Raw genomic sequence first — 23848 nt, forward strand, 5'->3', positions numbered from 1 at the left:
GACCTTGGAAACTCAATCTGAAGATGCATCTACAACTCACAATTGTTCCTGCAATTTAAGCACCAGCAAAGGCTGGAATTGAGGAGAAAGGTCTGCAGCTCCAAGTGTTGATGGTTTTATTACCCTCTTCTCTACATCATCTTTAATTATCAAAGGACTGATGATAACAAGATATATTATTAATTGTGCACCTGAGAAGATCCAGGGAGTGAATACTTCTGATTACCTTGTACTAATAAGAATTGACAAACTCTTTAAGAAAACTAATGCACACAGAAATTAAAGCAGTATGGCATCTAAGGGTATTCTTAGAACATGAGCAATTTTACTTCTAATAAACTCTTATAGGTTTTGTAGGAGATGGATATAACTTTTCAAAATCCTTCAAAATTTAGGTTGACTACTGCAGAGGCCAAGATAGACAAACAAAACCAATATTGTGTTTACTTGACTATCCCCAAGTAATTCTTGCTTTGTGAAATGGAACTTATCACTTTGGAAGGTACCATGTATAATGTAGTGATACAAATGCAACATGGGTAATGCTCATCTAGGATGGTTAAACATTATACACTGCACAGTCATCTTCTCTTATAAGGGATCCAAATGAAAGCACTTAATACCATTAAAGAGATGATTCTTTGTTTAACTACTGATATGAGACCACTATAAGCTGTAACTTTTGTGAGGTCATCTGCATATATAAAAATGACCTAATGTAGAGAAATGAGAATCAGACATTAATCATTACACATGCCCAAGTTTAGCTTGCAACAATCCTACTACTACAACTCCTACAGCACATTAATGCTATTCTGCGAGTACTGTTTGACAACAGCAGTTCCAATACAAAACTCCAGATAACTCAACTTCAGCTCCCATTTTACTGTCTTTTCTGAAACCCCTTTTGTTTAGAAAATATTCAGTTCTGCCAAAATGGTTAGTACTTGTAGTTTTCAGATCTTCTTCAGTAAGTGGATGTACACTATTGCATGTTGCTAACAAATGAACATTTGACACTACACCATTAATTTGCATTGTTTCAATGGCAGAAGCCACTGCTCTAATATTTTTTAGTGTGCCTTTTTAAAAGATTGAAAGTTCCTTTTTCTTTGCATATTTTTAAATGCACTGCATAGATATGAAATGGATGGACCTATGTGAACAGTCTTACTAAACATAACTATCTGTGCACAATGACAGATAGTTGTTTCACCTTAAAAATGTTTGCTTAGTTCAAGTTAACCTATTCATATTTTTTGTTTAATCTCATACATGTACAGCTGACGTCAAACTTGTTAGTTTCATAAATACTGTGTCCATTAATTAAAATGGAGAACGAGCCTACTACACAATGTTTAACCGACATTACACAACATTCTGACATTGTAATTAAAAAATCTTGTCACATATGTACCTGTAGGTACTTGCCTTAAAAACACTTCAAAGTCGATATAATTATTGATGATCACTGTAGTCTAGTTTGTGAACTTTAAAACTAAAATATAAAATTTTTTGTTTCAGATAGTTTAGAAAAGATACATAATAGTTTTCAACAATGACGATCCCTAATTTAGAACTTGAACTAGAGAGAAGGAAATTTGAACTAAACACTGCCAACTTGATTGAACAATGGGATTTGATAATCACTTTGTGCAGAATAAGAATATACAGTAATGGGTTGCAAACCATGAACCCTCAAGATCCATACTCCAGCAAGCTAAACTTTTGAACACACCAAGTCATCCCTTCATTGCTTTCACACTATCAAGACATTCCAAATCTCAATTTTTTTTTAAACAGATACTGCTATAGTACACCTTAAACCTTGCTGTACTGTCATGCAGTTCATATTCAAAAACCACAATCCACATTTCATACTACAAAACTGCTTGTTAACACACATTACATGTTTTATAGAAACAATGTTTGCATGTTGAAGTTGTATTGCATTTTATGGCAGAAGTCTCTTCAGGTAAAGTATTGCTGTACAATATATATGTATTAAAAATTATATTTAAGTATAACTTTTTATTAATGTTAGCTTTCTCTCAAGCTTTTTGACAAATATAAGTAACATTTGAGCCACTGAACACATTTATTCCAAACAGTTTAACATAATCAGAACTAAGTAAACAACAAAAAAATGTAATGATGTTAATCAAATATATTTCTATTCCTTAAATACTTCTAAACATTCATTATTCGTTTTTCTTTTCAAAACATATTGTTAACATGTACAATAACATGCAGTACAACTTTGCTTTAACCTGTAAGAACAAATGTAAAGCAGAACACCATTCATCTGTCTCTCATACAAAATATTTTCAGATTGGTCATGTGCACTTAATTTTTGCTCAAGAACATGGTGATGAAACATTCATTAATTGTTTAATCATTTTATTAAACTAGCTCATCAGCCTTAAATATACTGGTCAGCACCAGACTGAAGGTTGATCATCATTCTAATAAAAAGGCCAAACTTGGAAGAAGAAATCTGTGTTACTGTATAACTTCCATGTTCTTACTCTGAAACAACAAGACTTTTTCATGACACTTTTACAATAACCTTGAAAAAATAGAAGGAAAAACAGAGGTATGACAGTTGTGAAGTTGAAAACTATGCAGAGAAAAGAAACTGTTTAATGACAACACATGTTAAAATCCAAAACTGATCAATTTTAATTTAACATTTGTTGTATTTAACTGTGTATTTTTGTTGTGATTATTAATCTATGTCCCTTTTTCACAAAAGAAATGACAGTAAGAAGATGTAACAATCTTAAAATGCACTTAAACTGAATTTGAGTTTTTCTGAAAAAGCAGTAACAACAAGCTTAAATAAAAATGTATTACTATGAAAGATAATCACCTGTTCCCCTAATAAAATACACCTTTACTAACTAGATATAAACTATCCAGCAACAATAATAACCTTATGTTTCTTCAGAAGCGACTGAACATTAGCTTCATCTCTTCCTATATCTTCACTAGAAACAAGCCGAAGCGTATCCAGCATCCATGTGTCAATATCATCTGCATCTGCAAAGAACTTTTAAAGAAAGTAGAGATTTTAGGCCTTTATTTCACTTGCTTCTGTAAATATTAACTCAAAGTTACAAATTGTGCACAACTATTTTGTCAGATGAATATAACTTCTGAAAATATACTGTAACCAGTAAGGATCATTATCATATAACAAACAACACAGAAAGATAAAGAAATGTCATCAAAAAAGTACTCAAGTTCATACACACAAATGTGAAATAACTCACCTGATGATACCCAACTGCCTCCTCTAGCCTTTTGGTACGTGCCAACAGCAAGTCCTTCAAGTTCTGCCACATTTTTTGAACTGAATCAATTCTTTCTCTAATGTTGTCAGAACCAAAATGATTTGCTTGAATGAGATCCTCTCCTACCTGAATAACTTCACATAATTGCTGTTCATGAACAAATATCTCATCTCCTAAAGCCTATAATAAAAGAAGTAAATTTTTAGCAACCATATTAATTAACTACACTAAGCTAAATGTTTAAATGAAAGAGAAAATTCTGGCTTCTACAGTACAAGTTATGATCAACTACATTTTCAGTGAACCCAAACTTGTAATACTAAATTAATATAAATTAAAATATAAATCAACAGTTTATCTACTGTAAAATATAGCTGTTAGTGCTACTAAAAACTATTATTTATAGAACACTTACTTGTGTGGTTCACATTTCAAAATTTTATCTGCACTTCACATCATTTACAAATATTTCATGAATAACACATGAATGTTTATCAAATATAGAGAAACTATTTGAGGCTATGACAAAACTTATATTTTGTTCAAAAAAGGGCATCATGTGTTTCTATATTGTTGCACACAAGCACATAAGCTAAAGATGTGAAAAGACAAATTAATGATTAATTATCTCCTTTATAAACCATACAAGTGATTATAATAAATCAAATTAACAAAATAAATTTATTTTTTTAATAGAAAAACAATACAAATTCTGTGCCATGATATTATATTTAACTTAAAGTTTTAGGTAAACCAAAACTAAAAGGGCCTTATTACAATCAAAACATTTGTTTTTTGTCTACAAATTTGTTTAATGTCAAATATCTTAAAACTTTAATGAAATGGCAAATTCAAAAACAAGTTTTTATCTCTTCAAAAAATACAAGGCACTGAATGCTGTTTTATCATACATACTTGTATGTTAGTTTCCCTGATCAACATTTGAAAGTGCATTTCATTTGACATATAAAACATACATTTTAATTTTATTACAATGCAACTAATCCCTATTCAGTATTACTAAAGTTTACTGTAGTCCAAGTTGTACATTGCAAAATATTTAAATTTTCATAATGGACTTAACTTTTTAGATGGAGTTTACCTTTGAATGTTGTGTTCTTTTTCCTATTATGAGATTTTAAATTGTAAGTTCTGTATTTCAATTCCACATTTCTTGTTCCATAATACGGAAAATGTATTTTTCTGACTTTTCCACTACTAGTCCAATTCCCTTCATTTTTCTGACCATTTTCAATTTCCACAATTTTGTAGGTTTATGGTAACATTATAAATGTTTAAAAAAAAAAACTCTACACTAAATATCTAATTTGGCAGTGGTTAAGCTTTAAGAAGGAAAATAATATATATGTATGCATTTATTCATAAGAAAGACTTTATATACACAATACATAGAATTTACTAATATTATTTGTTGTATAATTAGCTGAAGGAAAAAAAAAGTATAAAAACAAACTATATGCATCTAAGTTATTGGTACATTTAGTTCATAGCTAAATTTTTTTGGTGCCCTTTTATATACCTAATCTTTTACAATCATTAGTATCAGCTTTATTTTTCATAATGCCTTGTGCGATCAAATAATATCTGTTGCTACTATTAATTCCTTCTCTTACTTATCACAATTTGTACTTTTTTGAATAAAGTCTTTTATTGAATACAAAACCATTAAAGCAGATGAGAAAGTTTTCAACCAACCAATTAACTCCAAAGAATCGACTGTATTTTTGATAGATATATTGTAAATTTCCTTCTATTGAAATACCTTAAGTTCTATAACTTTATAAGATGATCAAATTTATTTTTTTGGCTCAAACCTATCTTTTCTTTCTTTTTCATTTTGTAACTGTGTGTGGTTCTTTCAATCTTTTTTTATTACACTTTACCATTTCAGTTTTTAAGGATTGCAATTATGTATGCAAGCGTACACACTAATAAATACATTTACAAATATACATAAACATGCACATTTACCTTGTTCTTACTGACAAGAAGTTGTACAGTGGTGAGATCATGCCCAATATCTCCTTGAGATAAAATCTGCTCTTTCTCTTTAATCCAAGACTCCTCATCAGTTACGTCCCAGTAGAACTGCCACAATTTGCGAGACTCTTCAAGCTTACTATGTCGGTCAAGTGCTAACTGTACCAATTCAGAATAAGCAGCTTCAAGTTGTTGTTGTCGTTCCTCAACGATTTTTGGATCACAAGCATGATAACCTTCAACTTCCTCAGTTACATATCGTTCAGCATGTTGTACTACTGCCTTCACCCTCTCACCGAGAACGTTGATGTCAGCTTCAATAAGGCTGTGTTTCTGAAGCAAATCTTCAACTCCTATCAAGTGTTTTCCATAATCCTCAGTCAGAAGACGAGCCTACACAAATTGCACATGGGTAATAAATTGTTTTTCTTATATGCTTGTCAAACACACTTTTTTGGTATTATTCTTAATATAAATTTAAATACCATATATTGATGTCTTCAGCTGTAAAAATAAAGTTTTTCTAAATATAAAGAAACAATTTTGGTCACTCTAGGCTAGGCATTCCTAACTGGTGGTCCAAGAAAGGACTTTAGAGGGTCTGTGAACCTGGAGCCAATAAAATTATTTTTACTTGAGTTTTTTCTTGTTACTTTAAAATGCACTTTGAAATTTTCATTTTTAACTGAATATTTTATTGAAACAACATGCAAAATGACATTATTTGGTGTACGTGTGTGTATGCATATTTGCATTTTTATGGGGAAGGGTACCATCATAACCAAAAAAACAAGTTAAGAAACACTTCTCTAAGCACACAAACATAAAAAAAATGTTTACCTTAATCTCTTCCATAGAGTCAAGGATATAGATCATCTCTTGGAAGGTTTGTTGCAGAGAAAGAGACAGTTCAAGCCTGCCTCGACGGGCTCTTAATAATTCCAATAGGTAATTCCACAACCTCAGCACATTGTCTTTCCTGAATATCAAACATGAATGGAACATTTATCAAGTGAGAATTTGTTTTGTTTGTCTTTAGTTTTTACTTTTCGGTATTTTCACACACTAGAGTTCAACATGAAGGTTCAGTTCATTCTTTTAATGTAATTTTACTCTATTGTAATAGCAAAGTATATCATTGTCATAGAATCTAAAATTAAAATTTCATAAGGCTTATAATCGTACATAAAAGAACTATTAAACAACACAGTCACAAAACACACCTTGCACTAATTCTTTCAATATCATGATATTTTTCCATTTCCAATTCTTTGGCTACAGACACAACAGCTTGTACTCTTTCTTCATACGCATTAATATCAGTCTCAATAGCTTCATGTTTTTTAGCTGCTGCTTCCACTGATGCAAGATCAAAACCAAAGTTGTCCTGAGACACTAATCTCTGGTTCTCACTCAACCAGGTTTCTCTCATGCCAGCCTTCCTATCAAAACGAGCTGCTAGCTGCTCTAGTTTCTCTTGTCTAAAAAGGTACAAGCAGAATATACAAGTTTAAAACACTGAGACTTTTGAAGCTATTTTATAACCTATGCATTGGAATACAAATATTTACTCTAACTTTAAAGTTTGACACTTTACTGCCTATAGTATGAAATGCTACATGCAAACACAACTGTTTCAATCATCAAGCTCACTAACCACACACCCACAAAAGAAAGCTTCATATTACAAGTGAAAAGGAAACTTTTGCAATGATGTAATTATCTTCAGTTATCACATTAAATGCATTACCAACTGAAAACAAGGGAGTTAACTTCACACTCGTCAGTCAGTTTGCATTAATTTTTTTCACCAGTTTAACTGTGCTGCATAGTTTCATTCTGAGTTGTGTCTTTCCAGGAACTAAGACTATTTTCTGCAATTTCATTTTAACTTTACAAAAATGAAGTCAACCTAATTGAGAAACATGCAGTAAGTCAAAAAATACTTTAAATATTTTGCCAACTGGAATACTCTCAAAAACATACTGTGAAAGTAGTGATTTTTTATTAATTTGAAAAGATAGTATGAAGCTATTTCTTTTTGAAATTAAAATCCCAGTTTACAACTTTTTCAAAAGTATATTTTTATACTAAGTAGCATTCCATTAAAGTCTTCACTAGCTAACTTTTCTCCAAGATTAATCAAAGAATGCAATCTTTCAAAGCCTTACAATATTCACCTCAGTCTGTTTTCTTGGATATTTAAACTTGTTAAAATTGCAATTAATAACAACAGTGGATATGTACATCTTCTAAAAAAATAAGAGCTAACAACAGATTAAATATCAGACTCATACCTAAACCTTGAAACTTTAAAATATGTAATAAAAACAGAATGTTTTCAAAATTCAATATTTAGAAAACGTGTATATTAAATTTTGTTCTATAACAATTAAAAAAAATTGTTCAAGTAGAATGGTGAGATATCATATGATTAAATATATAGTTCTCCTTTTAATGTAGAATACATTAATGGTGGTCACACATTTCAGTGTCAACTAAAATTCAGTTCTCACATACTTTATTTGCAACTGTGATAATCGTAGAGTTTTTTTACATACATAAAACAATGTGTTACAGTATAAGTTCAAGCTAATAGTAGCTGCTAATATTAAGAACAAAAATATTAGAACAAATTTACCAAGTATGGCTAGAGATATATAAACTTTTCTGCTTTGCAAGACATAGTGAATCACACTGTTTCCCTGATTTGTAGTTACACATTCACTACACCTTAACTTGCTTTGAAGGTGTGTATTCCCATGATTGTTACATTTTAAAGTGAATTATGTTATGTATGTCATCATCCTGCCTGGAATTTGTTTTCCTACATAAGGTTAACAATTCTAAGTCTCTTTCCTTTCATTTCTTTTTGTTTGTCATTTATGCAGTATGGTTTTGTAGTTTTTGTCACATTTATTTTGGTTTACTTATAATTTAATTTTCCAGTATTAGTACATAATACATTAAATACTGACAGTTTCATGTACTTTCTTTAGTGTTAACAATGCATATTCCATTTTGGATATCAATGAATTTTTTTTTTCAATGTGATCTAATATTATGTAATCTGTTCACAGTCTATTCAGATACCTGAGAATGAAGATAATGTATTCTTTATCATGGTAACTATGGTGAACATCAATATTGTGTGACTGTTTTTACAGATATGATGCAAAACTAGATCAGCACAAGAAAATTTCTAAAATTAAAATGTTGTCCAAACCAATGATTTAAATATGTTCTATTATAAATAAATCTCAAATAAACAGTGCAGATTACTATTAATGCTATTCACATCAACCTTCAATGTATATAGAACTTTAAACTGTCTTCTCATAAATAAAATTACCCCTTACTAGCTTATTTATGGTTACTAACCTATGCTCAAAGGTCTATCTATTTTAATCTATTTTATCTATTTTAAATAATGCAAAAGGGAATTATAATACTATACACCTTTTAATGGCTACCTCATAGATAGTGCACTAGATAAAATGCAATTACATAAATATGCATTTTCTTACATAAATTATGATTTAAAAATAAAAGTTGTGCATACAAAATATGCATTTTATTCACCAGCACATATCATCATTTAAGTACATGTGCATAATATGTACCACCTTGATAGGGGGAAAAAACTTGTACCAGTAATAAAATAAAGCATGCGAAATCCTCCCCTTTATATCATTGATGAGTAATACAGAAACTGTCTGAAATTTGGGGTTACTGTTGAAATGAAAATTATACCAGTATAATTGTATTGAATTTGCACTGTAATGTTTGCCTCATGTGGTCCTTCACAGGACCTTCATATAAAAACAGAAGAAAAACACGTGCCTAGTAAAAGTAGCCAATCAATACAAAAGGTTATTGACATTCAAATATATGCAAGTTTTTCAGCATAGTTTTTGTTCTAAGCATTTGTTTATTTCAAGAAGCAAAATATTCATTATGTCATAAAAAAGTTACTTGGAGCACTGAACACCACAGAGCATTTACTAACTGATGAGACATACTCTTGTGTTATTTTATGCATGAATTAGTGGGAGATGGATCACACAAACTTGTTAATTTAAATAGCTAAATGGAAGAATTTGCTAAATATATTCAGCGTTTTTTCACACCTTTACATAAAGAATAGTTTATCTTAATAAAACTACATGATCCTACTCCACAAATTTCATAAATAATTATCCTCTTTTAGTGTAGATGACACCACACAAAAGAAAATCACATACACAAAAACTAAAAGTTACTGTAACAATAAAAATTATAGTGAAAATATTATCTAGTACTTCCAGGTACTCTTACCTGATAAGTTCTTCTCGTAAAGCCAATTCTCTCTCGTGCTCTGCTTTTTCTAATTTTTCCCAGGCTTTATTGATGTCTGAAATCATTTTACCTTCTTTAGGAAAGTATGGTCTTTGATTATTTGCCCTCATCTTACTCTGAAGAGTGAAAAGTAGTACTTCCAAGTTTCCTTTTTCAACAAACCTAAGAAAAGAAATTGCATCAATTTATTAATAAATTTATAAGAAAAAGCACAAATATAAATAATGTTTAAATGATAAAAATGTACAATTAATTCAAAATATCTTAATTCATGTACAATTAGTGTAGGTCACTAACTGTAAATTCTGTATAATGAATGCACAATCTAGTTAGGTTTTTATGGATATGATATAAAAGTATGTCTTGTGTGTAGAAACACAAGTGGATGATATAACAAACAGCATGAATACATTAGGGTTACTCATCTAAACTCTCTTTGCACTTACTAATGCAGTGTAATATCCGTGGTCAATTTCTACAGAAGTAATTTCCACAAGTTTTGTAAAATCATAGTATTTTCAAAGAAACATGGCAAAATAAAAATGAACAAGAGAGAAATATCTTTGTAAAATAACATTATACCAAAATGTATTTTCCAAGTTTAGGAGTAAATACTAATACATTTAGTATAGTTCAGTTTTTTAAAAAAGCATTTCCTATGTATCTTTTAGTAATGAAGACTGCAAGTAAAAACAGAAGTTGGCACACAAAATTACTATTTAGATGAAGAAAATACCTTGGAATACACTTATTTCATCATCAGTGATGTCCAAAAGTAAAGTGTCTTGATATAAACTAATACAAATTAAGTACAAGTCAATGTATATTTGAGATCATGAAACTTAAAAAAAGACTTTACAAATTATTATTTTTCATGTTTAAGATTCTCAAGATTTGTCAAAATATTAATTTTTACACTCTTAAAACAATTCTAAATTCTCAAAGTTCCATTCTGAATGAAAATATGTAATAATTTCATTATACATTCCAGACTTTGATTTTTACAAAAGTAACAAGTTTAGTAATATATATGAATTAGTTGAACAGAAAAGAGAGCTGTATTAAATATAAAGTACAAAAACATTTATAAACATGCCTATACATAAAAGTATTCAACTTCTTTGAGGATAAAATCTCAAATTTTTTAAGCATATTTGAAAGTAGGAAAACTGTTTAAGATTTTATTTTCACAATGATTGTTCACAAAATAAAACCAGCTCTCACTACGTAATATCCAAAAATCTCATGCATATAAAAATATTTGGCCTCATGACTATTATTTAGAAAACATTATCTGAACTCATTTAAAGAAAAAAGAAAAAAAAACTGGGTATGTTGTGATAAACAATTATAAATTTCCAATTTCCGAAAGCAGTGTAATTGTTTTGTTTTGTTTTGCAATTTTCAGTAACAGTGTAATTTCATTGCTAAATTTATTGAACAGCGACCTATATATTTATAATTAAAACTTTTAATTTTGTCCCATTTTGACAAAGACATGAAAAATCATTGATATAAATATCTTGTACAAATGCAGTTACTTTATTCTAAATAGTATATACCCTCTCCTAGTTTTATTTCTTTCACATGTTACAAGTGCCACCCAGCATATTAAATATTTGTGTCTACTACAAACAAATTATGGAAGCTAACAAAATTATAGTAAAATAAAACTAATTACTATGGTAATAAAAATATTAAATACAGATACATACTTTGGAGGCTTTTCTACAGTTCGGTATGTGTTAAAAGCAGCAAGCTGTTGCTGAACACCATATAGAGAGTTAGCAAAGTGTCGATCGGACAAGGCTTCAATGGTCTGCTCAATCCAGTGGAGAAGATCTGATGTCAGAGTTTCATACTGGTTAGCCATTTGCTCATTTTCCATGGCTTCGCCAACAACCTGAACAAATAAAACGACTTATCAAATGCAGTTAAAAAAAAATTAAAAATACAAATATACCACTTTAGTCAATAAATAAAATAACAAAAATTTCTACAATTAATTAAAGAAGCCAACATTTCTTCACCATGCAATCTCAACATGGCCAATTTTAACAGTGGAAATATCATGAAAAACAGAAAAATTAAAACCTCTATCTCACTATTTAGGGCTTACAAAAAGATTTCTTTATATGAAATCTCATGTGAGTTGATTGATATATAAATGAATAGTCCATGAAAATTCCAAATTGTGCTTTCTTCACTGAAAAATTGAGCAAAAGACAGTATTCCAAAATTGCCTACATCTCTGTTTGAAGCACAGAAAAAAGTATCTTTGCACTGAATCCCACATAAATTGGTCAAAATATGGTTCAAAGATGAACCAGAACCCCTAAAATTATGGGTTTATCTAACCTTTTCACTCCACCATAAAATGACCAAAAATAGATGTTTCACTTTTTACCTATGTATGTATGTAGGTGTTTTCCCACTTTCAACCTGATTGCTTTAAGTATGACCACACAGGAGCCCAAAAAGGCTTAAATAAAAAATTGCACAAGCATACTGGACCAAGTTATAACCCTATCAAGTTTCAAGCCAGTCTGCCAAGAAAAGAAGTAATGGTGGCCAATGGAAAATTGTTGAAAGAAAGAAAGAAAGAAAATCTCTTTATGAAGACATAATTAATAAAACATAAATAGAGTTTTTAAAATTGAGATTTTTGAGTTACAAATATTCAGTTTCAATTTATTAATGTTCAGATCTCAAAATTTCAACCCTTTTAGTATAATGTTAATATGTTAAAATTTAATATAAAGATTCTGACAGTTTTTCGATAAGTTCTGATAATTATCAGAGCAAATATATACTGTCAAGCAGATAGATTGTTTTAGGAAATGTTCTATTTGCACGATATTTGTTAAAATTCATACAAACCTATTAAAATACTATCTATGCTGGCTGTCTCTAACTATGAAGTGATAACCTAAAGGGGAAGCAACTAGTCAACACCACCAACTAACAATTCTAAGGCTACTCTTGTTACTAGTTGTAACACACCCATGACAGTAAAAAGTACAAGCCAAGGAACCTCATATCCACAGTATGGCATGCTAACCAGTGGGTCATACTAATCATCTGCACCATATAACTTGCATATATACAAATATTCGTATTCATAAAATCTTTTTAAATTCAATTTGGAGTTTTTGCAACAAAATTACATTTAATCTTTCATAAGGTAACATGTAAATATTTTATGTCCTTGAGCAATAATATACTTTCAATCACCTTTATAAGCACATAATTCTTAAACTATGAGTTCAAAACAAAAAGAAATATCTCACATAACAAACAATTCATAATACCCAAACAGTAAATATTTTCATAAATACAGTTTGAAGGAAAAAACTTTATGAAGTTTTCATTACCTTTCCAATACGTCTGCCTTGAACAGTTTCTGCTTTCATTTTTGAGAAGTAGTGATACAAAGTGACAACATAGGTGATGATGGACTTTTCATCCGGACAATCAACGAACACATCTAAGTTGTAAGAATAAATGTAATTTGTACAATCTTCAATGTCAATGATTAAACAATTCAAACCAAAACACCTCAAACTTTACATATTAAGACAAAAAAAAAAATTCAACAAAAATTCTTCTACCATGATTCAAAAATAAATTTTCCACTTTGACCAGACTTGTATGTAAAAGCAGATCTACCAGTAGATCTCAACCAATGATTGCACTGGCTTTAGATTTTGCCCTTTTAATATAATTATCAGGGTCTATTTTCTTGATTTTCTATTTTTCAAGCAAAATAAATATACTTTTAGAAACTTTATAAAGTATTGTACTTTATTTGATTTTGTAGATTTACAAGCAAGTTGCTTATTTTAGGCTTAAATAAAAACTAAACACAACTCTAGGTCTACAATCTTAAAACACATTAGCAGATCTTTTATAACTGCATGATGAACCAGTTTACAACAAAGAATCCTCTAACTTGATAGCAAGTAAATACAAAATACCATGTAAAGTAACATCAAATAAAATTTAAATCCACTGTTGTTGGAACAAGGAGTTTATGTGGAAGTAAATTTTGACACTTCTATGCATCCTTTTCAGTTCAACTTTTCTTCATGAGAGAAACAACTTATTTTATATTGGTCATTCCAAGTCCCTCAAAGGCATATGACATCAGGAAGGGGTTTACAGTTTATAGTGCATTTTTGAAATGTTGAAGTTCAGTAGTTTTTTAACTAACACTTTCTACAATTCTTCTTTGGCCACAAGTTCTAGTTTTAGTGTATCATTTTAGCTAACTTACAATTGATTATGTAATCAAGATTTCTCATGTGAAGAAATTAGCATTATTTGCCTGACCATTTAACATCCCTTTTATGTTCTGAGTGTCTAATATCTAAATTTATACCTACTTCACCCATTAACTTTGTCACAAGACTGACAGGGAATTATAGACTCCTTGTTCTTTATTTTGAGGTACAAACATATTCAAGGTTAGAAATTTCTTAATGATGTTGGGAAATTTTTGAAACAATGCAAAAATCATTTTAACTATCTCTTATCAGTTATGCTTAAAGAGCAGTTTTGACATAGCTCTTGTGACCAACTATAATGTGTAAGGGAAAAGTACCCAATGTTTAAAAACTTTAAATTACTAGAGCACTAAATTAACAAAAATAACTAGCAATATGACATTAAAATAATATATGATCAATCATTTACTTATACAACTTATGAACAATAGACCAGTAGATTTATATTAGATTCATATCAAAGAGCATGCATTTCCACACTTGACATCTTCAGCAGAGAATAAGAAAATAATTTTGTTTACAAGTTATTAGCAATACCTAAAACATTATTCATATAATTCTCTACTAAGAAAGTACAATTGAAAAATACTTTGAAACCTCTTTATACTCCAAATAATGGTTGAATTTATTTTGCAACCATGCTAATTCAAAACTACTGTTTAAACCAAAACGTTTCTTAGTAACAGTCACTAACCTATCACAACTATACTATTCTTTTTTATAGAATTGAGGAATATTATAGAAATGCAATATATACTTACCCTCTGCATCAAGCAACTTTGTAAGGCCTAGTTTTTGTTCAGCTACATTAAAAGCATTATTGAGGTTAAACATTGCATTGGATCTGGAAAGTTTCTCATATTGTATCAGGTCAGGTCTGAGGATAAATTATCATTGTTAGTAAAAATGAAGAAAATATATTAACAAATAAATTATTCTTAAAAACTTGTGCAGATTCAGAAATATATACAATTAAAAACAATTACCATATTTTTGTTTACACAACAGGAATAATTTTATTTGAGACTGATCTAAAGTCACAAGTACATTCTACATTTCAACATTTATAAGCATGCCATCTTTCAGAAGCTGAAATGAGGGCACAATTTAAGTTTGGCAAGAAGTATGAGATACCTTCTCCTGGGTCACAGTTTCTTACCACCTTAGAAAGTATGGTTTCAATCCATTTTCTGGACAACAAAGTACTGGGAAATGAAAGAGAGGGAGAGAGATAAAATGCATATAGTAGATGAAATCTTGCATTACAACAGGTGTTCAATTCTGAAGGTGAATGTATGGTTTCACAACCACTTGAAATTGTGCTTTTAATGTGAATTCAACAGTGACAAACTTCGTGACTTACTGATGGAATCTGCTGATGTTTTGATAGGATCACATGGCTGTCTTTGTAAGGCAGCAATAGCACATCACCATACAAATAGAGGATTGCATGTTTGATAAAACCATCATCACAAAGTCGTCCTTGGAACAATAGGCATTATGCCAACACTGAAAAAGAGCAGATAATGAAAAACAAAACATTAGTACCTTGGGAAGGTACTTGGTCATCTCCAGCACTATTGTTTAGAAGAGAGAATTCCAAGGTTCTGCATGGGCTTTTGTAAGGTGAATAGAGTAGCATATGTTGATGTTCTTCCTTTTGTGGAAGAAAGAATGTCTAGGTGCACTATGATGTGTCTGTTGATTAAAAACGACTATTTTTGAATCTTGGCTACTAATAAACTGAAGTGGTAAATGAAAATAAAAATATAAAACTGCTCTCAGTGTATAAACTCTGATATGTTTTTTACTGTATAATGTACCTGCCGCTTTCACAATACTACACAGAAGGGTTGCAATGAATGATATTTCATCTAGGCTGGTGCAATTTTGATTTGTTGGTTGCTGAAAAGGTAACAGTATTTTAGCCTATCAGAAATACACAACTGAAGTTGAAGCTTGGAAAGTTATGTTCAAATGGATGGAAGTAGGCTTACCTGGTCATATAGTATATAAGGATGGAATCTCCATTGATCTTGCATGAATTGAAGAAATTAGAGACAAAACAAAAAGATAACATATTAGTTTTGATTGGTTGGTTTTGAATTTTGTGCAAAGCTACATGAAGGCTATCTGTGCTAGCTGTCCCTAATTTAGCATTTAAGACTGGAGGAAAGGCAGCTAGTCATCATGGTCCACCACCAACTCTTGGGTTACTCTTTCACCAATGAATAGTGGGATTGACCATCACTTTTTAACTCCTGCATGGCTGAAAGGGCAAGCATGGTTGGTGTGACAAGGATTTTAACTGCAACCCTTAGATTATGAGTAACTCAAACATTACCATCATTAACTGTACAGCTCACTATTCAAAGCAATGCATCAGTGAAATTGATAGGTACAATTACCTGTTGGATATCATATAATATCACAAAGTAAAACTACATTTTACTGGTTGGGTCAGCAACATACAATAATTTCAGCCTTGTCAACCACTAAGAACACTTACATTTGTTAATATTTAGATCCAAGGCCTTGTGTAGCATTCAAAGCCACTGCAGCAGCAGTGACAATGAAATGTACAAGTAATAACGATTCTCTTAATGAACAGACATCACAAATGAATGACAAGGAACTTTTGGAAAAATGCACAGAAGAACTCTCAAATAGAGCTTGAATGTCACTTGCCAGGCACTGAGATGAAGTACAAACAGGAGAACATAGGTGGTGACACATGTAACATATGGCAGTTGTATGATTAGTTGTAAGTACAGAACAGTATGCTATACCACTGTGGAACATAATAACAAACCCACACTGCAGCTTATGCTCTAAGGCATGAGATACTTTGGATTTTAGATAATAAAAAGGACTGTTCCACACCATCACAAGTATGCAAAAGTGATTTTCTGATTACATTCCTCTTAAGACATTAAGAGATGATATAAATGCCATATTATTCACTCTGACCAATGAAAATAAACAAAACAACAAGGTAAACTGTTGCAGAGTAGTTGGATCTCATTTACATAAAAACAGCCATCTTTCTCATCCAAAAATATTTAAAAACAATTGATATGTAATGGCCTTAAATAGTTATTTACTGGACAATAATTTTAGAGCAGTTCAACATGGTTTTTAGTTTTTATTTGGAATACATTTAACTTGTATCAGAAGGCAAGCTGATGGTGTGAATAGACGAGTTATGTAGCCTTCAAAATCATAAGCAATGGTCACAGGTTACTAAGTTCATCACTACATTCCTCCTCTCTATTGAAACTAGCCACTCCTGACACCAGCTAACCCCTTTCCCTTTCTACTGACACCAGCCTCTCATTTCAGCAACCAGATAATAATGGAAAAAAACTTGTGAATACGTGAGATGGCTGTATGTTTTGAGCAGTAGGGCCACTGTTATGGGTATATGGTGTGGTCAAGAATCGAGCTAACATAGCTGTATGTGCAGTTGCGGTAACCCATAAAAGTTAGGTAGAATATTACATTTGTATGTTTCAGTATTTACTCTTCTCACTGTAAGAAGAGACGTGTACACTATACTTGTATTAATAACTAATCTTATAAAACATTGAGACAGAAAGTTGCTTGATTGGTTATGACATTTCTAATTAGACTTCAGATCTCACAATGGAATATTTTCTACTGAATTATGATGATTTTGACCTTGTCCTCAGGACACCTTAAAAATCATTTGCAGAATTTATGTACGAAAAACACCCAGATCAGATTCTACTACACCTTCAGCAGTCTTGAATCTTCAATCCAAGCACCCAAACATCTGAGGCACCATAAACTATCACATTTTGGAAAAAATGGAAAAAAAACCACTATCCCTGTATCAATATCTAATTCTACTGTCTCTAAACCACTTGTCTAGGCTCCTTTGACTGAACTGACACAGACATCAGCACTGTCTACTGGGACAAATGTTGTAAAAGGCAAGAAATACCCATGTCCTGTTGAAGGTATAATAAAGATAATTTTTTCTCTGTTCCAGCTCAACTCCTTTTCCAACATCAGTATTTTTTTTACTCTTGGGATTTGAATTGGTCATATAAATGGTCAGTAGCATGTACAAAAAACAAGTTGGGACACTATTAACTGGCAGGAAATTCTGAGTTCATATCTAATACAAATTAAAAACAACACTTTGATATCTTTTTATAATATTTTAATTTTTTAAATATCTATGTTATGCTGTAGTTAATATATATTTCTTATACATGCATTTTAAAACTTTAACAAAAAAGCACTTACATTTTCAGTGGAAATGTAATTAGCAAAACATTAATCCTTAGATCATGAAATCAAAGAATGCTAAAATATCAGTATAAAATATCACAAGATGTAGTCAATAACTTTTGTCATGAAGTAAATAAAATATTCATGAAAAATTTTCCAATGATAGAAATATTTACTTACCTATGCTTATGGATTATTGCATTAAAGGCAAGCCCATCTCTCCAACTGGTAGAGAAGTTGCGAATATTGACATTTGGATAGCCAGCTGTTTTCATTTGGCACCACAACAGCAAAGCATCCTTAGCAGACTTAGTTTCTTGACTGTCAACTTGTTCAATAGTGATATCTTGAATCTAAATATGGGCATATTCCTATTCAATTTGCATTGATATTGCATTCTAAGTTTTTGTAACTACACAAACAATACATCCTTAACAAATTAGTCATAGTAACAGTAAAGACATTTGAACTACCTTGTATTCAACATACAATTAATTTAGAAGCTGAACAATATAAAATTTTGTTTTGCTACTTCATGGCCTTGTTCAGTAATAAACTAAGTAAAATTAATTTGATTTTTTCTCTGATAATGAAGCCAAATGGACAGTAACTAATTGATTAAATTAAACAGAGTGTAAACATCTTATAAATTAATTTTATTATATGTCACTTTTACCACTAACTTAACATGACTTACACATTTGTATCATGTTGACCTTTACGTCCAACTATTTTACATGTGATTTCCATACAGTTACAATTCTATCCAATGACTAGATTTTGCAACAAATGACAAAATACTTAACTTGGAACCTTAAGTAATGCTGAAATTTAAAAAGGTTTTCCCTCAGGCACAAGAAATAGAAATTAAAGACTATAATCTTCTAGGAGAAAATGAAATGTTTAGAGTGGACTTGTACATAAATTATCCCTTTAAACTTTTATTATTACCTAAAACATTTAATGAAATTAAAAATGTCTATTTAAAACTAAGTTCAAAGTTGATAGACTGGCTAAACAAAAAAGTACAACACTTTTGGTTTATATACACGTTTTCAAAGAATTACGTGAACATAATAAGACTTTATCGAAAGGAGTACAAGTGAAACGAGTGCATAAAATATTCATGTACTTAATATGAAACAAGCATTAAAAGGTTGATGGGTAAGGAATGAAATGGATGAGAAACTAAGGGGCATTCATTTTGAGGTATGCAGAAGTCTATTACTTAAAAATCATTTTATGAAATTTAAAAATACAGAAGTTGATTAGACCAAAAGAATAAGAGTTTCAAGAAATTTTAAGTTCGCACTTGATAAAATATTGGAGAAACTGGCTTATAGGATATGTTAGTTTATGCACCATGTAAAAACTGTCTCAAAAGGGACAGCTGATTACATGGGATGACAAAATTTGTGAAAAATACATATAATAATGTTGAGTTTCTTCAATACAGATGTGCAGAATTGAATGGCTTATCAAACATATTAGACAATGAATAGTTTAGTAAATTTAAGCTACAACACTGACATAAAAAGTAACAAACTACACACTTGAAACCTACCTACTCTTTCCATTTTCTTAATTTTATCTTCCATGATTTAACCACTTGTATTACTAATTCTCCACACTACTTGTATTGTGAGTTGCTATTTTGTATGAATTCTGTTTTACCTATTATTTCCCTCCTCATGTTGAAGTAAAAGATTATCTTGTTTTTAATGAGCAATTTCTCATTTAAAGAAAAATGAAGCTTTTTAACACTTAGTATTAAATCTTAATTATTTCAGTTTGCAAGGAGTCTGTAATTGTGTTTTCAACATACTATACACATTTACTTAATATATACTTAATTTTTATTATATCATCTTTATTAAACAAAATCAAAGTGCCTCTTCAGATGCACTTCCTCTGATACCCATAAGTCTGATATGCCAAAATAATAAAATCAATTTAAATTTATCAAACATTCTACTTATATAAATGTATAGACGTTTTATGATGTTACTGAAAAACCCTAGAGATTTATAAAAATATTTAGCATAAACATGATATAAATGTAAATCACTCAATATATATATATATATATATGCACGCACGCACACACACACCACAAAGTTACAGAGTAGTTCAGTATGACATCATCTTATTCACATCTCTAATTCTTATAGAATCACATTCTATCTAAAATATGCAAATACACATTTTATGAAGCACACAACATAGAAACCCAAAAAAAATGTTTTATCACTTCAAAAAAATTAGAACTTTCCATAACGGTGATAACTACAAAAAGGTTCTTACTTGAAAACGAAGAATAATAGTCCAGATGAGACCTAGTGTCAAACGTGCACTTCCATCCACAATATCATGAGATCCAAGATTTTCAAGGTGAACTCTTTGGTCCCTTAGAAATTGAAGTGCCTTGTCAACATTTTCAAGACAGTGAATACGCATTTTACCTTTTGTTGGTCTAGGCTGAAAAAAACAAATTACAGAAAAATTAAAGGTAAAAGGTAATTAATTCCCAGTTTAAAATTTGTAGCTAAACTATAACAGAAATATATATTGTTATGAACTTTAACTGACACTATTTTTTTTACTTTAACACATTCACACTAAGATGAATCATTCCAATGAAGTCACAATCGCCCAATCACATCTAAAAAAAAAATTATAGAAAATAAAATTGTCATTCATCCATACATAAAGAGAAAATATACCCAAGTTGAAATTATTCAACAAAAAAGTTTCATTTATCAAATTTTATTCATATCTGAAAAATTGCTTACTGATTATTCTGGATTGATTTCAGCACATTCTGAACGAAATCACTAGTATCTGTGTGTTACTTAAACCGAGTGTAGCCTAATGAGAGGAAGGTTATAATAGTTTTGAGGAAAAATAATGCTAATGTATCTTGTAACTTGATTAAAATATAATTTAGGTGTGGCCATCAAGATGTGATGTAATTCCCTAAATCTCAGCTTTGAAAAACCATAGTCTAGTAATTTAAACAAATAATGAAAACTCTCTTTTATTTCTTCCTCTCAACTGTGTAAATTAATATGGCTTCCAGTTCAGCAGCAATTTGCAAAGTGATTGAAACAAAGTGATAAAAGCTTTGTTTGTTAGGTTAAGAAGACAGTTTTTTTTGCTAAATATTAATGACAAAATATTTTAAATATTTGTATATGGATAACATGTAACATCATCACAATAAATTGTCCATACTATTCAGTTAAGTGGTTATTTCTTAGTTTCTTAGTGACCAAAAGACGAAGTAGAGTGAATCAAAGAATAGACCTTTTCTAAGTTTCACTACAGTTACAGTCCTGATTTAATTTCAAAGCTTGTGAAACACTTACTTTATTAATTTATATTTTATCTGGATTATTATGTTGCAGTACGAAATGATTTTTTTTTTCATTTTATGGAATAAGATGAGAAAGGATTAGTTAAACCATAATGTACCAGACCATGAGTTTTATTATGTCAGAAAGATCACTGATTCAGGCCTTGTTTACATTGTGCATTATTGACTTAAAACCTGCTGTTTAAATGGGCAAAAATAATCACAGAAAAGAGATGTAAAAAAAAATAGATACATGAAATAGATTTGATTCATAACTTATTGTGTACATTAAACGAGACATTTTAAAAAGTCATCTAGTTCATAATTTTGAAGTTATTTTGATTGTCTGCCAGTGATCATAAATACAGATGTTTATTTTTTTAATAATCAGAAATAAAAACTTTGTAAAAAAATATTAAAAACATAGGAAGATAAAAGTTAAAATATACAACAAAATTAAACATTTTGAATGTTTCTTAAACAATGAAATTTTTGAAATTTTAAAGCTATAATTTCAACACAAGTATCATGCATAAAATAAAATATTTTACTTGCAAAAGCTACAAATACTGTAGAAAGTAAATCAAGTCTGAAACTAATTCATCAATTAATTTTTCACAATTCAATAAAAAACTATATTACAGATACATCAGGTCATCACACCAGGGGGCTCATAAGCAGTTAAATTACAAAATCAGAGTCCATAAACTTTCCTCATTTTAACACTTAATGAATAGCACCTCAGAAGATTAATTATTCAAAAGATATAAACTGTTTAAAAATCAGATAAAAGTTAATGCCATCTTAAAAGTAAAATTATCACAATTACTTACTGTATTTTTTTTTACAATACACAAATATATCTATCATTCAACATTAATGTTTCTAGATATTAAACATTAAGAAGTTACCAAACGTTCTCCAGATAGAATCTCCAAGAGTTTCATCAACATCTTTCCATCTCTCATGTCAGTGTACAAGTCTGTAATTCTGCAGTTAGATCTTATCAAATGTGAGTTCACCCACTTGGAAAATGTCTTTTTTTGGACAGTTTCTCTTTCATCTAAAAACAGTGAAAATAAATTTTAAAAGTGACAATTTCATCAATGTCTGTCAATTATATAAATGTTTGACATGTTCTATTACTGTGTATACATGGTGTTTTCTGTTCAACAAAGACTGTCCTCTAGGTCAGTAGTTTTCAACCTTTCATCAAAGGAATAGCTAATCCCAAAGTTTTATGAACTACTTGTACAACATACATTAACAAAATACATTAAAAAATTTACAATTGTTTTGTGAATTGGTTAAAACCTGCCTTTATATGACAGAAACTGCTACATTATACAATACAGTAAGAAAACTAAAAGAGAACAATAACTTAATAAGTTCAAAGATAGCAAGGTACTAAATAATATCAATTATTTTAAGAAATGTTCACACAGAAAAACAATGTACATGTTTCATGGGCATTTCTATTCACTCCTTTGACATAATGACCCCATTAAAACAGAAATATTACATCTAGATCTACAGTGTGAAATCAAAACTGTTTCATTAATTAGACATAAAAAAAAAAACAGTATAATTACTGTCACACAACAAGATCATGATGAACCATTCAAGCTATTGTATTATTCAAACACACTTCAGAATTAAAAATTGTAATTCACTCCATTATCAGCCTACATCACAATGGGAAATTCTATGAAAACTTAAAATCATGAGTAAAAATCTGTATAGGTTAGTTAAACAAGGAAATGTTAGGTAAACATTAAATTACAATGTAATACATTAAGCAAAAAAAACAACAAAATGTTAAAACTGAATTTAGAGGCAAACCAGATCTCTAAAAATTAAAGAGTTTAGTACGTGTCATCTCCTATTCCATTCAAAATGTATACTAATAACAGTGTTCCTGTCATTGTCTTTTTGACTAAATGGTCTAGTGTATAACTTATTTAATAAAGTACTAACAAGCAACCAGCTGATCTCTTAAATTATAAAATGTTCTTTTTAAATGTTATACAACAATTAATAAAATGTAACTTCTTTACTACATATGAAGCCATGTTATGGTTGGCTTTTCTAAAGTGCATAAAATATATAAGCTGTTTGTCCCTCAAATCTAGTATTACAGTGTTGAATTAAGTTTGTTCGAAAGTTCATTTCCAAAATTGAAGATACAACAAATTGGAAGCAAAAAAAAAAAAAATTTGTGAAACATTTACAGACAAATAAATTTACATAGTTTTATTCCTGAAGTTGGAACTAGTTACAAGCAAGTAGTTTCAAAGAATACTCATGAATCA

At 30.0% G+C, this 23848-nt stretch overlaps 1 protein-coding gene across 9 annotated transcripts in view; it reads right to left on the reverse strand.

Annotated features, from left to right (window-relative positions):
• The window catches only part of LOC143252256 (spectrin beta chain-like), a 112284-nt gene that overhangs the window by 57614 nt on the left and 30822 nt on the right, over window positions 1-23848 (reverse strand). For all 9 annotated transcript variants that reach the window (XM_076504121.1, XM_076504116.1, XM_076504123.1 and 6 more), the window contains exons 3-14: window positions 22448-22599; window positions 20486-20659; window positions 18362-18534; window positions 14683-14798; window positions 13010-13122; window positions 11351-11538; window positions 9615-9797; window positions 6521-6778; window positions 6138-6276; window positions 5289-5690; window positions 3276-3476; window positions 2936-3052 (exon numbers count right to left, since the gene is read on the reverse strand). In XM_076504121.1, coding sequence (XP_076360236.1) covers window positions 2936-3052; window positions 3276-3476; window positions 5289-5690; window positions 6138-6276; window positions 6521-6778; window positions 9615-9797; window positions 11351-11538; window positions 13010-13122; window positions 14683-14798; window positions 18362-18534; window positions 20486-20659; window positions 22448-22599 — 2216 coding nt within the window. The remainder of the gene's footprint in view (window positions 1-2935; window positions 3053-3275; window positions 3477-5288; window positions 5691-6137; window positions 6277-6520; window positions 6779-9614; window positions 9798-11350; window positions 11539-13009; window positions 13123-14682; window positions 14799-18361; window positions 18535-20485; window positions 20660-22447; window positions 22600-23848) is intronic.

This window comes from Tachypleus tridentatus, chromosome 6, assembly GCF_004210375.1.
Source record: "Tachypleus tridentatus isolate NWPU-2018 chromosome 6, ASM421037v1, whole genome shotgun sequence".
In the NCBI taxonomy this organism is placed as follows: Eukaryota; Metazoa; Arthropoda; class Merostomata; order Xiphosura; family Limulidae; genus Tachypleus; species Tachypleus tridentatus.